Source organism: Dipodomys ordii, unplaced genomic scaffold (genome assembly GCF_000151885.1).
Source record: "Dipodomys ordii isolate 6190 unplaced genomic scaffold, Dord_2.0 Scaffold63, whole genome shotgun sequence".
Taxonomy (NCBI): domain Eukaryota; kingdom Metazoa; phylum Chordata; class Mammalia; order Rodentia; family Heteromyidae; genus Dipodomys; species Dipodomys ordii.
The window spans coordinates 8,190,325-8,208,622 of NW_012267279.1; the positions used below are offsets into that span (position 1 = coordinate 8,190,325).

The 18,298-nt window shown below is 42.3% G+C and overlaps 1 protein-coding gene across 1 annotated transcript in view; it reads left to right on the forward strand.

Moving 5' to 3' along the window:
- Positions 1-18,298, forward strand: part of Antxr1 (anthrax toxin receptor 1) — a 212,097-nt gene that overhangs the window by 127,732 nt on the left and 66,067 nt on the right. Inside the window, exons 13-14 of the mRNA XM_013022556.1 lie at positions 590-685; positions 13,094-13,135. Of these exons, the coding sequence (XP_012878010.1) occupies positions 590-685; positions 13,094-13,135 (138 nt within the window). The remainder of the gene's footprint in view (positions 1-589; positions 686-13,093; positions 13,136-18,298) is intronic.

An 18,298-nucleotide genomic window follows, 5' to 3' on the forward strand; every position in this document is an offset into this window, starting at 1 on the left:
TTCATGTGAGACTTCTTCACTAAAACCCAACAACACCCTCAGACCACAACCATGAACTGGATGAGGCATGTTTGGAGGAAGACAGAATGGGTGTTGGGTGTCTCAGTCATCAACTGACATGATCTGCTTTCTGGCTGACTCAGCCACCTCACCCTCACCTGGAAGGCTCAATGGCAGCTGCCCTGACCTCACACTGTCATTAAGCAGGCTCTAGACTGCATCCACAGCACAAGAGTCACCTCTGGGACTAGAATTGGGCAAGTGGGCTGATTAGCCCAAATGGTAGCCAGAACATGAGGCTCAGTGAACTGGAAGTTGTCACTAGGCAGAGATAATACTCCAGAGGCTCAAGGGGAAGTGTTAGGCCATCCTCCTTTGAAATGGTCATCAAGGAGACCAGAGAAGGCAAATCCATTTCTCTTGGAGATTGGCTCAAATGAGTGTGTTACAAGGCTATGAGCCCAATGTATGTTGGCACACTATGCTCCTCTCTGGGCCTCAAATCTGCCATGGATGATGGGAGTTGGGAGGGAAGACCATGCATGATCAGTGCAGTGCTGACTGACTTGTTCTTCTCTTGGCTCTACAGTCAGACGGTTCCATCCTGGCAATTGCCTTGCTGATCCTGTTTCTGCTCCTAGCCCTGGCACTGCTGTGGTGGTTCTGGCCTCTCTGCTGCACTGTGGTAAGTACCCCAGCCTCAGACCATACAAGAGAAGATGACACGAAGTCTTGGGAATCACAGTTGGAGAGAAAAGGACCAAAACTATAGCAGTAGGGGACAAATTATACATTTTAAAAATATAATTAATGTAAATGGCATAAAACTTGCCTTGGACACTTGAATTTTGAGGGATGAGCAGTCGTGAACAAAAGAGGCTGCTCTAGATCCAAAAAGATCTAAAATAAAATGTTATTTAACATAAAATACACAGGCAATAGGCATGTATGGGCATGGTACACATGTGTTCCCACACATGCACATAACATACTTGTTGAATTTCCCTAATTGGCATTCTCATAAGGCCACTCTGGCCTTAGCGACTATTCTGTCCATCTGACAGAGTGTATCAGGCCTCTAACTCCCACCATAAAGAAAGGTACCATCATTATTTCATTAATTTTAGCTAACTTTTGTAGGGCACACTCTGTGTTCTCTAAGTGATGAGTTACCACTGGTCTAAGTACTTTGGCTCCATAATCAGGAATAGCTGGCTTTTTTCCCCATCATAGTCACCTGAGATCACCACAGAGCTCCAGCAAATGTCCCTCAGATAGCATAGGTCCTAGAATAACCTACCCTACTAATAATCTTGTGTTCCCAAAGGAAGTATGTCTGTCTGTTCACTAGTTTCTATTCTTTGGCCCCTAGACTAGAAAAAATCTTAAATAAAGTAGTATCAAATAAAGAGGAAAGTGTCAGATCTGATATGTCTAGTATTTCATGTGTTCAAGAAAGCCCAGGTGAGTTTGAAATGTTCACTGCTGGGCTACATAGTATTTCCGCTCTCCCAGCAAGGAACTCATGATGGGGAAATAGGCAGTGAGCTTCATTTTATATCAGAAATTCCAGCATTTAGCACAGAAGCTAGGGATTTTTGACTGTGTATGGAACAGAACTGGACCAGGACTACAAATACATAGAGCACTGAACTTAGAAAGGAGGGGTAGATGGCTTCCAGTTGAAAGAGATGACAAAAGTATGAGATAAAAAACCAGACCACAATGGGGACTCTGTGGCAGGGACTTATGGAAAAGATGATGCACGGCAGATTAACACAGGTGTTTCTAGGCATAGACCCAGGATAGGAACAAATCTCAGTCAAATAGTAGTATCTCCACTGTACTGATTCACCAAGATGTTGAACAGCTCTCCTCATGGCAGCCCCAAGAGTTAAGTGTATTTTTAAATACTTACGGCTTTTATTTTCAGGGGGGAAAAAAATCTCCATAATTCAACTAGACTACATTCTATGTTGATTCAAAACAAGCACACTTTCAAGTTCAGAATTCTGAAGGAAAAATAAAAAGACAGAAATAAAATACTTTGCAGTAGACTCTTAAAAAGGGGGTGGATAGAGCAGTGGCAGCAAACAGTGAACACCAGGGCATCTATTATGATCTTGTTCACTTAGAACCTGGGATTATCATAAATCATTACCTCTGGATGGAGCTGCTAGAAACAATATAACAGCCAAGGAAAACTCCACCAACTGCTAGCTGAGTGAGCGTGGGCAAGTTACTTAATCCCTCTGTCTTTCTTTACTGGTACAATAAAAGCCCTGACCCCCTAAATAAAGATAAAAGAGTTTATACATAGAGTTGTGAGAAAGCAATAGCAAGTGCTATTCATTATTCTTTTTTTTTTTTTGTCAGTTGTGGGCCTTGAACTCTGGGCCTAAGTGCTGTCCCTCAGCTCTTCAGCTCAAGGTTAGCGCTCTACCACTTGAGCTACAGCGTCACTTCCAGTTTTCTGGTGGTTTATTGGAGATAAGAGTTTCACGGACTTTCCTGCCTGGCTTTGAACCTCAATCCTCAGATCTCAGCCTCCTGAGTAGCTAGGATTACAGGCATAAGCACCGGCCCGGCCTCATTCTTAATAGTATTAGTATTAAATATTCTAATGTAGTAGGAGATGTACTGCTATACTGTGTGGCAATAGATTCACAGTGGTGGAAAATGTTTCTCAAACCTTTCATTATGGGAAGCAGCATCACCCAAGGCAGAATTGTTTTTGTAATATCCCAAACATTTGTCAATGAACGTATCTGGTTACGTCCCTATTGCTTTGGGAAGCAGTCCCAAAGCAATCTGATTTTGCAAGTCCCAAAGGATTCCTTACTGAGGGAAGATTGTGGAGATTAACTTTCCTGCTTATGATGGCTATTAAAACAGCCCCCATCCCCCACTGCTGAAAGCTGGCCTAGGCTCCCGTGCTTGATGTGTCCCCAAAACTCTGTTGATCACTTGCTTCTGTGATGAGTGATTGTGCTGATGGAACAGAATAAAGTCATGTGTTTTCTGAATGAAGTAAACAGGAGGGAAGGCAAGCATGAGTTTTCCCAAAGGACCTTGTTCAAAAGATTCTGGAAAGCTCCTCTATCCTGAGTAGCAGCATCTCTCACTGCACTCCTCTAACCAAGGGTCTCTTTGTAAACATGATCTCTAAATGTCCCTCTGTCATTCCCCCTAATTTGGCAACTGTCCCATAACCTGATAGCAATGTCACATCTCAAAGCTGGGAGAATAGTCAGAGAGCAGGAGGGACCTGCAAATTATGGGTCACATGTGATAACTGCACTGCCGTCCTAGGATTCGTATTGACAGTGAGTGCGCCTTACTCCACCCCAGCCACGCTGAGGTTAACCCTTCAGTGGCTGGATGGGGGAGTGGACATAAAGTCCTGGAGAGTGGCTGGATGGAATAGGAATAGGCACTTGGATGCTGCTTTACTAGCCATAAAAAGCAATCTTGTTGAACTGCAGTTGGAACTGCCATCTCAGCATCCTCTTATTTCTTCCTTGTCATGTCTAGAAAGAGAAGTCCAATAGGAGAGGGAGACTGGGGATGATTTCCCATCCGATTTGACCAGTCTCAAGGAATTTCTCTCAACCCTCCCCATTTGCCTGGAGACCTCTATTCTTCCTCTGATCCTTTCCTGCTTACTAGAAACCTATTTTTGTAGCCTTGAAAAAAAAATGGAGGGCTGGGAAGGTGGCTCAGTGGTAGAGCGCTTGCCTTGCATGCATGAGGCCCTGGGTTCAATTCCTCAGCACCACATAAGCAAAAAGAAAAAAGCCGGAAGTGGTGCTGTGGCTCCAGTGGTAGAGCGCTAGCCTTGAGCTGAAGAGCTGAGGGACAGCGCCCAGGCCCAGAGTTCAGGCCCCATGACCGTTAAAATAAAAAAAAAGAAAAAAAAATGGAGGCTAACCAGTGATAACTCTTCCAGCACTTCCAGCTCTTTGCCATGTGCGTCCTCCTCCAACAGGGGGATCTGGTCAGATCGGAGGGGACCCTCCCCTGCTGTGCCTCATACTCGCTTCCCACGTGCGATTCCCTTGAGCCTTTCACTCCAGCTCTTCCATCTTCATCCTTTATGTTCACTTCTATTCGGTGAAGCCTCCTCTTCATCAATCCATGTGCTATTGCCCTTCCTGCTGCCCAAGATGCAGACTATAGAGTGACCACTAGTGTCCTCTGTCATACTTAGTCTCATCTCACTTCAGAGTATCTCCAGTTTGTCACCTTTTCACACCTCATCTTATCAATTATCCCTGAGAGTAGAGTGTGCCTGGAGATGGTCTCCTATCCATTTATCAAGGAACCTAGAAATTTACTGAGTAGCAGTTTTGATCTAGGCAATCTGTTAAGCTCTGGAGACCTGAGGCCCTAGCTTTATCAGCTTCATTTAACAGATGAAGACAGACACGTACAAGTATGACAGTATTAACATTGCCACAATGAAGCAAGTACAGAGCTAAAGGAGCCCATCCCCACAAAGGAAGGGTGAGAGTTAAGACTGGAGCAGTTGGGACAAGAGCTGGAACTTTATTTAAAGAGCCATTGAACAGCCAGGAGCAGGAAGTGAATTAGATCATGATCTGATTGCTTTTTAAAATTATTTATTTATTGGGGCTGGGAAGGTGGGTCAGTGGTAGAGTGCTTGCCTTGCATGCATGAGGCCCTGGGTTTATTCGTCAGCACCACATAAGCAGAAAAAGCCGAAAATGGTGTTGTGGCTCAAGTGGTAGAACGCTAAACTTGAGCTGAAGAGCTGAGGGACAGCGCCCAGGCCCAGAGTTCAGGCCCTGTGACCGACTATATATATATATATATAGTTTATTTATTTTGCAGTACTAGCTTTTGAACTTTGGGCTTTATTTCTCTCCTGTATGCAGGTCCTGTAGCACTTAAACCATGCCTCCAACATTTTATTTCATAAGGTATTTTTCAGATAGGATCTCACACTTTTTCCCAGGCCAACAGTGATACAAGATCCTCCCACTCTGACTGCTGAGTAGCTGGAACCACAGTGTCTACCACCATGCCCAGCTTTCTTTTGAGATAAGTTCTCACTAAATTTTGCCTTGGATGACCTCAAATTGAGATCCTTATAACTCTTCCTCCCTAATCGCTAGAATTACTGTCATGTGCCACCATGCCTGGCCCAGTTACTCTTTTTTTCTGTCATGGGGCTTGAACTCAGGGCCTGGATGCTGTCCCTGAGTTCTTTTGCTCAAGGCTGGCGCTCTACTACAGCTGAGTTACAGTGCCACTGCCAGTTTTCTGGTAGTCAATTGAGGATAAGAGTTTTACAGACTTTCCTGCCCTAGCTGGCTTCAAATTATGATCCTCAAATCTCAGCCTCCTGAGTAGCTAGGATTCTAGGCATGACCCAGCAGCACCAGGCCAGTTGCTTCTTTATGAGACAATTCTCTTTCATGAAGTTGAGAAATACTAAAACAAGTTAGAAAGTTATTGGTGTTTAAGCAGGAGAACCCTAGGCTGAGACAATTGCATTCCCTCATTAGTTCCACAATGGTATTTCAAGCACCTGTTGAGCACCAGGTATTGTGCTGTGCTAGAACTGAGAGGGGTGGGGCATGAATAGTACATAATTTATACATTGTCCTAACTACACCAGAAAAACTGAACCATCTTGGAAGAAATTATACACAGATGTACAGTATTTTCACAATAAAAAAAGAAATCATACACAGAAGGAAGCCACCCACAATCTGATGGAACTGTATTTGATAGTGGTTTCTTAAGTGTTTATATTACTATTTCATAGCTTGTGCCTATAATAGACAACTTTTATTTGTATCAAATGTTATATAACAAAAGACATGTCAGTTTCTTTGACTCCTAAAAATATGTCTACTTATTGGAAAGTTATTAGCATATCAGGAATCCAAATGGAAAGACCTTTCTATATTTTGCAAAATGGAAAAGTTCTGGAATTTGTTGTACAACAGTGTAAATAGAGCTAATGCTACTGAACTGCACACTTAAAATGATAAGATGGTAAACTTTAGATTTTTAATGCAATTAAAAAGAAAAGAAAAGCTGGGCGCTGGTGGCTCACGCCTGTAATCCTAGCTACTCAGGAAGCTGAGATCTGAAGATTGAGGTTCAAAGCCAGCCCGGGCAGGAAAGTCCGTGAGACTCTTATTTCCAATAAACCACTAGAAAACCAGAAGTGGCGTTATGGTTCAAGCAGTAGAGCGCTCACCTTGAGCTGAAGAGCGCAGGGACAGTGCCGAAGCTCAGAGTTCAAGCCCCATGATCAACAACAAAAAAAAAAAAGAAAAGAAAGAAAAGAAAAGAAAGATCTCTTATCAAGTTATGCCCTAATTATATCACCAAACTATTTAGGTCAAATTAAATAATTATATTTCCGCTCAAATAAAAGCTAATATTTTATTTGGTTTTTCAAGATCATGCACATGCATTCAAAATTTTCCTCTGTGTAAACAAATTCTATTCCCTTTGATTCTCAAAAGTCTTGTAAGTACTTTTCAAGTAATTATATAAAGAATCATGTTCGATTCACTATTGAATTTCAAGAATAGTTCAATAAATAAGCCCCTTGGACATCTCCAGTGACAAATCATAAGGACAAAAATTAGTGAAAAACGTAAAATGCCTTAACTTGAAATAGAAATAAAGTCTTCAAACAATGCTCTCCCACACCTTAAGCATCACATTTCATTTGTAGGGCCGGACACCCAACCCTCACATCACCAAAGGGATTCGCTGTTTGTTGAATTAAAACATGACTTCTGCAAAGCAGCTCTTTATCCTGGCAGGCATCTTGGACCTAAACTGATGTACATCTTGACCCCCCTCCCAGCCTCCACCCATTCCCATCTGGACACTTCTCATCGTAGTGCTTACAAGCTTGATTTTCACTAGCACAGAGAACTCTGCTGTGACCTACCCTCCCTTCCTGAGCTCGGTGCCCTACCCCCACACCCAGTCCTTACTCATCTCTACCTTCTCTTGAGAACTTCTCTCCTCCCTGGTGAGCTGATCTCATTATTTCTCTTATAGACCACTCCTGTCCATGTGCCTGCAGGTGAAATGAGAAGGGGCTGGCTGTCATGAGAGATAATATCTCCCAACATCTGTCAAAGGGAAGAGCAAATCCTTTCACTTCCAATTCCATGTGGAAAAAAAACTTAAAAATTGGAATGCTATTGTGTCTAAGGCTGATTCCCCATGTTCTTAGCTTCTATAGGTGAATCGCTTCCTCAATTTCAAGATTCCCTGACCCTATGCGAATAGGAGATATGAACAAGAGGCATTTAGATAATAAGTCTGAAAGACAGCACTAAACCAAGTTGAAGAACTTTCTGTTGGAGGGCTTTTCCCTTCAAGAGGATTGTTTGCATTGGAAATCTTCAAACTTATTGTGACCTTGGAATTCCTCCTTGGCCTATCCCTGCTCCCCACCTTCACAAGCACCTATTGTCCAACTCTGGCAGGACACTGGCATTCTACCCACAATCCTAGGGAAAGTGGAAGTAACTGAAAGAAAGAGTTCCTGGATTATGAGACACAGTCTCTTTCCTGCTCTTCTTGGAAGCTACATTAACCCTGAAGAATTTGAAAATATCTTGAGCATCCTAAGCACACATCTCGGTGTGCCCTGTGCCTGCTCAGATCCCACTGGCTGCTAATGGCTGGGCTTAGCTCATATGTAACACAGGCAGAGGCCAAAAGTTTCTCTTCCAAGCTGCAGGAGTTGTAAACTTTTATTTGAACAGAATTCTGTAGACACTTGCATGTCATCTAATGGTGACTATGCACTATCATTCTTCTAAATTACCACAGAGATCACTTACGTCCTATCAATTTGTTATCATTCAGCCATGACTGTCACTGTGATACATGTAGCCATTTAAACTGTCCCATCTTTTGGAAAATGAGATAAGGAAACCAAAATTATTTGAAATTTGAGCTCCAAATGAAGAAGGAAGAGAAGGAAAAGGAGGAGGAGGAAGAGGAAGAGGAGGAGGAAGAGAAGGAGGAGGAGGAAGAGGAGGAGGAGGAGGAAGTAGTGTAGGGGGAAGGACAGGGAGGAGGGGGAGAAGGAGAAAGAGGAAAGTGGCTAAGCACATTTCTTTGAAAATCTCCTTTGCTACAGTCCAACATCCTTGGCATCAGCCTTTGCCTTGCTTTCACAATAGAAATGCTGCAGTGGGCCAGCATTAATCAGCCCCTCAAGCAGTCGTGAGGTTTCTATAAAACTTAATCAGTCTGCATCCTGGAAAGAGTCATTGGTCTTCCAACCATTAGCATTTCAACTTTCCTGAAAATTTTTCCACGTCAGGTTGCCATTTTCCATTAGTTTCTTGACTTTTATTAGAGTACCTGTTATAAGATTCAGGGATTCGAATGCAAGGGAGGAGTACAAAAAGGCAAGAACCCCTCTTATCTGTGTTATTAAACCCTTTGGCAGATTTCTTTTTGGACATGGAATAACATTTTTTCCTCAACACAACTCTCTTCCAATGCCCTCCTCATGAAGAAACTTCTAGCAGCAGCTGAGTTGGCAAAGAGATCAAGCCAGAAGTCTAGTATGAACAATGTTTTAAATTAAAGGCTCCACAAGGCCTTTACCATCTACAAACACCATTTGTTTTAACTAATCCTTAGTGTAGGCCAGAAATAATGATTTATGAACAATCTGCTCCTCTTGATTACACAGCAAAACAAGAACACAAAAAAATTCCTGGATAAACATGGTAAGAGCTGCTTGGATGCAGAGCCAGACTCATAAGATAATAAGGGACATTTTCAAGGCCAGAGTCAAAAGAATCAGATGGTCAGCTGACCCAAAGCAGTGTCTGTCTGGGGAGAGATTTTCTGATCTCAATAACGTATAGGTATGCTTTAGCAGCCTTTCATTTAGGTCTCAGAATTGAGTCTTCTGCCTAAAATTAGGTCCTTGAGTGAGTGGCTGGGTTTTCTGTATGTGTTCCTCAAAAGTCATGACCATAACTGTTCAACATTTTAGAGTTCAAATTTAAACTACTTGGCTAGGCATAGTGGATCATCCCTATAATCCCAACACTAAAGAGGCCGAGACAGGAAGACCCAAAGTTCAAGGCCAGTCTAGAATATACAAATGAGACCCTGCAAAATAAAAGTAAAAATGTATATTTGTAGCTAACAAGAGAAAGTCTGAATCCTCTACCTAAGCCTCGCAGGATTCCAGAGATGAATTCTAGAGGACTTCTTGATTGATCTCTTCCCCTGCTTCGCTGCTGCTCTTAAGTTCCTTGTCATTGGAAGAGAGTTGTGTGGAGGAGAAATGTTACTCTTAATCTGAAAGGCCATGAACTCACAATCCAAAATTGTTCAAAACTTAGTTTATTGTTCAGACTTCTTGGAATTTTACTATACACATGAAAAAATCAAGAGAGCAGAAACTGGCTGGAGAAGTCAGGCTCTATCAATAGTATTGTCTTTATGCTCTCCAAAGCTATTGATGGTCATTCAAGAGCAGATGCATGTAAGATTCCCAAAGTGTCACCACTTCTCCTGGACCAGAAAATGGGTGTCTAAGACGTCACCGCATTTTGGAATTGGAACCCATAAAAACCATAGGATTACTTATTCAGAGCAGAGCACTGAAAACTGTAATCCTAGCTACTCAGGAGCCTGAGATCTAAGGATCAAAGTTGGAATCCAGCCCAAGCGGGAAGTACTTGAGACTCTTAGCTCCAGTTATCTACCAGAAAGCAGAGATGGAGCTGTGGCTTACAGAGTAGAATGCTACCCTTGAATAAAAAAGTGAAGGGACAGTACCCAGGCCCTGAGCTCAAATCCTACTACCAGCACAAAGCAAAAATTAAAACAAAAACTATACAGGCACTAAAAGGAATAAAGTGCTCTATAAAAATTCCACTATTAAATATCTTAAATTCTTAATTAAAATACATTAAGTAATACTTGTATGATTTGGGATGTTAGAAAAATGAACCACACAGAGTCCTTGTGGACAGGAGTGTAGTGCAGGCCTGTTGTTTGGTAGCAGGGCCAATGGGAAGGAAGGACATTATTAGGGTGAAATGTCACCACACCAGAGGTGCAAGGCTGTGACTCACGATCCTGTTATTCATTCTGCAGTGGCTAAAAATAAAAAATTGACTTTTGTTGTTTTGCCTCTTTTCACTACCTAAAAGAAAAAGAAAGAAAATGAGAGAAGACTAAAAGAAAGGAATTAGGAAGGGAGGGAGGGAGGAAGGGAGAGAAGGGTGTTCTGTGTACTCATAGACATCCCGTCCAGCTTTACCATTTGAAATAGCCATCTCTTTTTTATCTATTGGAATAGCCATCTCTTGACTTCACATTTTGCCTGTCTGGATCACACTCTTTAAGACTGCCCCACTGAGGGGCAGCTGCTTCTTTCTTAGGGCAGGCTGGTAGTGTTTGGGCTCTGAGCAGTGGGAAGACCTCGATCATCCTTCCTGATAGACCATCCAACCAGATGGGAAGGGTCTACTTCCTGTTTACCTAGACATGAAGACATTGCTTTCAGAAGCTGGAGTATCCCACTTACAGTGTATCAGTGTAGAATCTAGATTACCAACTAATTCTCCTGTAGTTAGTATTTAGCAAGTCATGAGTTATCTTTTGAGTTCTCCTCTGGGTCTGGCACACTGTCGATCTAACGTAGACATTCAATAGATACCTAATAAATTAAACCAAGGAGCATCCCCAAAAATGAGCTGGTCTGAGTGGTAAGCTATTTTATGCCCCCTGACCACTATGTGGACAGCAACAGTTTTCTGAATCACTGGCTTCTCTGCATCTCCATCTGGAATCCACCTTACATAGTCATCTGGTAGATGGCAGGATAGGGGAACAGCATTGGTCAAAGACATAACAAAGGCAGGAGCAGATAAGAAAGGAAAGAGAGATCCCCTCTGTACAGTATTTTCACAATAAAAATTTTATTTTAAAAAAAAAGAAAAGAAAGGCAAGACAGAATATTGATCATACATATTATCTATGGAATGCCTCCTCTATACCAGGCATGTAACATACAATTGCTCATCATGACTTAATTCCTGCAAGGTTTGTGTTCTACTTGACAGTGGAGCTCAGGGAGGTGAAGACATGACTCAGATCTTCACAGTCAGGAGAAGGAAGGTCTAGGGTTTACATTTGATAGCTGTGCTGGGATTCTATGCAGGAAAGAAGCCAAAATAAAACTGCTGCTCTAACCAGATCCTATTCATAGACACAGATTTGACATGCCTCAAAACTCTGTCAGCTGCTGTGTTCCAAACATTTGGGTCTTCTACTCATTTTCCTGCCTTTCTTTCAAATCACTGCCTGCCTCCCCCCCCCCCAGATCCTCACCCCTTCCTCCAGTTTCCAAGCATTTCCTGTTTCAAAGCAAGTCACTGCCCCAGGGATGATGGGAAATCAACATTGGACAGTGATGGTTCTCCCCAGAGGTTTCCATAAGGAATTCTAAGCCAAGGTTGAGTGGGTGAGAAAAGCATGGCTCCCACAATGGCCAGGAAGTGGAGGAAGATGAAATGATAGTTCAAAACCTCAGGAGCCCTTTATCTCTGCTTCTTCAGTTAATTGAATACTGGGCTTTCAGATACTTGGAATTTCATTTCACTGGCTGAAGTTGGTAGTCTGCCCCATTGTACAGAGATAGCATTATGGATAATGGGTAGGGTTCCCGTCTTCACTCTCCAACTGACCCTACTGAGGTCTCAGAATTATAAAATCCCAAAGGGAGATGAACTTGATGTGGACATGTGAGGAAGAGCTTGATGCCAGTTGAGGGTCCTGTCTGTAGCCAGAGATGAGCTCCCTGAATTGATGGGTCTCATGGGCAGTCACCAAACACTCACCTACACTCAGCCCTGATGCTAAGACATCAAGTTATCTGTGATGAGTTCAGGAGTCCTCTAAAGAAAAGTGATGCTTTAGAGGAGCCAAAATTCCAACAAGTTCGGAGTGAGGGTCAGAAGCTCCCAAGGAATATATTGGGTCACAGTAGACAATAGTCCAAACTGCATGTAAGAGACCCTAACTCCAGCTAACTTCAAGAGCATTTCTTTGATGAGTGGGATGAACAGATTGGAGATAAGCATACCACCCAGCCATCTTTATTCCCTATTCTTCTCCCCTGGGTCATCTATCCTCTCATGGGGAAGAGGCTCTCCATTATAAACCTGTTCTAAATGTCCATGCATCTCTTGACCTTGATAATGGGGCCATTGCAGAATACCCTCTTACCAAATGGTTGTGAAATCTTTATGTCTCTAAATGCCAGTGGTCTGAGAGAGATCCATGGCCATTCCTCCTTCACTGCCTTCAGGCAGGGGTTGCTCAGCCTGACCATCATACCTTCTCTCCATGAGAAGAATCACTAGAGTCCATGACAGAGGATTTCTGGTCACCTAGGTAAAGCCCATACTCAGCTCATTTTTGTAGTACAGTCGTAACTTCCATTGTGTAGTCATCCTTCATTAGATGTATAGATGGTTGGATAGATGGGTGACTGATTTAGTGTATAACTAACTAGACAAATAAATGAATGCATATATTTGTAAGCTAACTACCTAAAGTAAGTAAGAAATTAAAAATATCAATTTGGGAGCATTTGTCTCTATACAAAACTTACACATTGAAAATATAACCAACAAATGGTAGTGCTAAAGGTGAACAAATGCAGCAGTGGTACTCACTAGACACTTGAAAATGTGGGTGGGTTTGGGAGGAATATCTGGGAGAGAGCAAGGGAAGGGATGACATTGTCCAAAAAGAAACATACTCATTACCTGACTTCTGTAACTATAACCCCTCTTAACATCGCTTTTATAATAACGAAAAGCTATAAGAAAATATATCCATCAATCTGGGTCCTACTCTAACTAACTGAGCTACTCTGTCCAGATAGTTCATGACACAGATTGTCTCCCTTGCTTGAGCCATCTCCAAGGTAATTATGGCCACACAACCAAAGACCAAAGCAAGTTAACCAAAGAGAAGGCTTTTAGAAAGCAGATGGCTGAAGACTTCCATTGATTTGTCCTTTTCTTTTTCTTTACAGATTATCAAGGAAGTCCCTCCACCCCCTGTAGAGGAGAGTGAGGTAAGTAGCCACACGGGCAGGGTGGCAGAATGTGATGGGAAGCTAGTTGGACCCTTAGTCCCCTGCCAAGCAGGATCTGGACCCCACTGTGTGTGAAGCAGCAGGAAAGGAAACCTTTATCCAAATACAAACAAAGGATGAACAAGCACTGAACTAAAGACAGAATGGTATCCTCCCGCAGAGAAAAGATTTAAGATGCAAACACTGATGTTATCAGTACAGTTATTTGGAGTTGGGAGGATCTGATTTTTCCTCTAAAACACTTTAGAGAAAAAATCTTCTCAGTGCAGAGTTATGCTTTATGTATGCAAATCAGTGAAAATTTGCCACGTTCTCCAAATAATCGTTGGTTCTAGGAACAGCCCGGTGCTAAAGTATTCCAGTTTTCTTTAATTTAAAACAGCATTACCTAAAGATTTGCCAGACAGTAATGAAAATATGCTGGAGGAGGATATGCTAATATCCTGGCCTCAGTCTCAAATCCTCATCATCTAGAGGAAAAAAGAAATTGTATATCCTACTACCAAAAGGACCAGTAAGCAGTTCTGATGCAGAAGTGGCCTGGCATGGAAAATCATGGGGCATGGAAAATAAGGGCCAATCATGAAGAAGATCATCTCAGGGCAGGAATGCCTGGCTTAACTGGAGTTCCCAGGAACAATGCTGACCAATTTAAAAGCCAGATGATGGAGCTAGACCCTTAGCAGGACCCAAAGATACACTGATAAGTTTTCAAGTTCTTACCTCAATCCCTGAAGCCTACCATTGCATGCAAACCTGCTCATCTCTCTCTTTCCCAATGCTTTTGTCCAATTTCCTGCATATAGAAAGGAAGATGATTACATTTAAAATTCCATGTGTCTCTTATGTGCTAGACCATATGCATGTAAGCCCAGGGATTTAATAGCTGCAATCAATTAAAGCACATCTTGGTGGAATGCTAGCTTTCTGCCCAGAAGTCAAGGGAGGAAATTGCACTGCTACGCAAAGTGGAGGGAGAAAATAAGAGAGGAAAAAAAAAACTTTCTTAACATCCACAAAGCCTTTCCTTAATCCTTCAAGAGCAGGCAGCACACTAGCTCCATGGTTCCTGTTTGGCTTTAACTCTGTTGTATGCAGCTGTCTCTTAGACTCCCAAAGAAAACAGAGCTAGAGGCTGTCTCAATGGGGCTGCTGTGTTGGCCCTGCGGTGAAAAGTTCCCTCCCTCTCCTAGTTTTAGTTAGAATTGCTGCTCTTTCTTCTGCTGCTGGCTCCGCATTTGCCTTTAGAAGGTGATGTGGCAGCCTCAGTGGCCAAAGTATGCTGGGGGATTCAGACAGGAGACTATGGGGTCTGATGTGCCCCAGATCCAGCATCTAACAGAGCTCCCCATATTCTACAAGCCCAACACATATTTGTAGGATGCAGCATTCTATCCAACCACACAATCTTGGAACCAAACAAAGAAAGAATAGCTTAAAGCAAAAGGGGGGCGGGAAAAGTAACCGAGTTTTTTCAGTTTCATCTACCACACTGACCCAAAGAAGGTAAACATGGTATCTAAAACAGAACAACAACCTGGAGAGATTTGAGACCTGCAGGATTGTATGTAGCTGGCCAGAAACAGGTTGATTATTTTAACATGTGTGTTGGCCCCAGTGGTTCCTTGGCCCCAATCCCCTTCTTAATAGATTTTGGCAGGAAAAAAAGAAAGAAAGAAATGTCACCGAAACAAATAATGTAATTTATCCCAAGCAAAAGTATTTTATACAATGCCCTGAAAATTTCGATCTGAGCCTTAGACAACCTTCTCTACTCCAGCTCTCCATGTTCAGATCCCACCAGGGTCCAAGCTTAGCTTATTGCAGCTCTCCTCACAAAACATACTGTTACCCCTTTCACCAAGCTAACTCCTCCTTTCTCCTTCTCTGTATGTGTTAACTTTTCCTTCTAGAAAAAATCATTAGCCAAGTGCCAGTGGTTCAGGCTTGTAATCCTTAGCTACCAAGGAAGCTGAGATCTGAGGATAGTGATTCAGAGCCAGCCCAGGCAGGAAAGTCCATGAGACTCTTATCTCCAAAAATTTGGGAGTGGTGCTGTGGCTCAAAGTGGTAGAGCACTAGCCTTAAGCAAAAAAGCTCAGGGTCAGCAGGGCCCAGGAACAGAGTTCAAGCTCCATGAGAAGAAAGCAAGCAAGCAAGAAAGAAAGAGAGTGAAAGAGAGAGAGAAAGAGAGAGAGAGGGAAGGAGGAAGGAAGGAAGGAAGGAAGGAAGGAAGGAAGGAAGGAAGATAGATTAGACTGCTGGCTTTTTGAAGGTCACAATCTATATCTAGTTAGCCTTTGACAATCATCAAAGCACTTAACACAAGCAGAGAGTGATGGCACCATCCTATAATCTCGGCACTTGTGAGACTGGAACAGGCAGATTCAAAGTTCAATGCCAGCCTGGGCTATACAGTGAGAGACTATCTTCTCAAAAAAATAAAAAGAAAAAATTTTAAAGATTTTCACATAGTTTCTAACAATAACTATATAAAGCCAAATTTTCTCTCTGCCATGTTTCTGAGTAAGTTAGGTACTAATTATCTAAGCATTTATCAGTTCTATAACCATCAATCCTAAGGACGACATGTCTACTCTACAAATAACTTAGAAAATTCTGAAAACTATATCACTCTTCATAATGAGCCTATTTCAAGTGGAATCTTCTTTGATAGGGAATATCAAAATGTACAATGCAAAAAGGAATGACTTTCTGAGATCCTGTGAAGCGAAGTGCCTGGAATTTGGAGAGCTCAACAAAAGCAAGGAGCTCTGTGTTAACTAAGAGGATGCTTTTGGAGTTAAGAGTCTTCAGTAATTTGCATCAGAGTGGGGATTCTTCACTAAGTCCCTATTCCAAGTAACTGGTGGTATATGAGAAAATGTAGTAATGGAGGACACCATTCAATGTCTTCATTCAAGTGTAATCACCTTCCATGGATTCTCCAACTGCATTTGAAGTTTCTATCAGGCTCTTTAGGCTGAAAAACACTCAATTAATAGTTATTACATTATGGATGTTGATATTTCCTATTAAAGAGGACCAAAAGCTCATGATAGAGGTGAATGAAGTTGTCTTCATTCTCTAAGTTTAGTTATTTATATAGTAGATATGTCTTCCTTAGGTTGTGATGGAAACAGAACTAATGGGTGTTTTAGTAATTAATACTTAACTATTACATGTTAAATATAGTATATAATATAAATAATATAACTTATAATGTATGTGGTATAAGGAAGGCTTGAGTTCATTTTGTTATTAATTGTAGTTGACACTACTTGAAGTATTAATTGGAACCAATTCAAATTAGTCCAGGATAAATAGACCCAGATAGACTATGGTTGAAGAATTATCAAGAACTGAGCAGCTCCAGGCACCAGACTCCTAAAGGGCATATTTTGCTCTCTTAACATCTCTGATTCATTCCATTAATTCCTTTTCCATGAATTCCTCATTCCCTCGTTTCGCTGGACCGTTCTGATTCCCCAGGCCTTTATTTCAGCTTCTGCCCCCACTACATTTCAGTCTCTCAGTTTTTATCTCTCAGTTCCCAGCAGGGGGGATATTCTTACCCCTACTGATCTTTTCCCTCTACATTATAGATCATAAATCACAGTTCACAGCCAACCAATGGGCTGGCTGCGCTTGAGTCAGGGCCCCATTCCTGGTCCAGTCAGCTATGACCAAAGGGAAGAATCATTTACTTCCTAATAAGCCACAGCCATGATCATGGAGAGAATAAGTTTCCTTGGAATGAGGAGTAGTTTGACTTAGTAACAAACTGTAGTCTAAGGAACCATCAAAATACAAAACTACTGCCAGGATCCCATGCACCTGTCACTCATGCAGGATCCCAACTTCACACACTTGAAAGAAAAGACATAACAGGAAGCCCCTGACTGAGTGGAAATTTGGTTATGGCTGAGCCTTAAGCAGTTACATGTCTCAGACAGAGAATACACATGGAGTAAACATACTGGCAAAGAGAAACCTCTTCTCATGCCCACTTTAGATATGTAGCTCACATCAGTACCTGCTGTGCTCTTCCGAATCATGCTGCTTTGTCCAGACCCAGTTTGGACTGATGAAAACCAAAACAGCCCCATTCTGGGACCTGGAGACCCTCCCCCACATTAAGTTGGACACCAGTGATTTATACCTATAATCCTAGCTACTCAGAGGTGTGAAATCTGAAGATCATGGTTCAAAGTCAGGAGAGGCAGGAAAGTCCATTAGACTCTAATCTCCATTTAACTACCAGAAAGCCAGAAGTAGAGCTGTATCTCAAGTAGTAGAGCACTATCTATAAGCACAAAAGCTTAAGAACAATGCCTATATCCCAAATTAGAGTTCCAGGACTGGTACAATAAAAAAAATTCGTCCAGAAGAGGTTACATTTCAATATCTGATGTGGAAAGGGTTTCCTGGAAACCCCTGAAAGTTGAGACATGGAACAGTACAAGAGTCTGGCAAAGTTGGGAAATACAGAAAAGTTCAGTATCTGTGGATAATACAAGACTAATCAATTTCTGGGTCAATCAAGTGAGTATATCCACAGCTGTTTCCTCCTGAGAGGGTATACCCAGGTCTGCTTGAGGACAAGCAGGTCAGACTGGGTCTCTCCATCTGAGGAATGTGCTGCCACGTGTGTCAGACTATGGAATGTCTAAGGCCACCACATCCTTAAGGATTTAAACGTCCCTTGATGGGAAATCAGCATCCCTCTATGATCCCTGCGGTTTCTCCCAGGCACTGCTGACTTCTTGCTTCTTCTGTTTTTATCTCTCCCTCTTTGTTTGTCCAATACCAGCTGACAGGCCTTTTCCTATACTCCCCAAGGCTCTAGTGGCATGAGGCTATCTTCATGGGGACTTCTACTAAAGCATCAGGGGCTGGGAGAGAACATTGTGCTACTGTGAACATGACTCTTCCTTCCATCTATCTTCCATTCTCACAACTGGGAGCTTTTGCCACCATCCCCTCAGGATGTCCTCGAAGCAAATAGCTCATGTCCACTCTTTTCTATTTATCTCTTAGCAATTGCCCAAAAGCCCCAGGTCTGCTACTTACTCATACAAAGCAGTTTGCATTAGCCAGATCTGTCTTCCAGTAATCGTAGAGGACACCAAAACCTCTGTA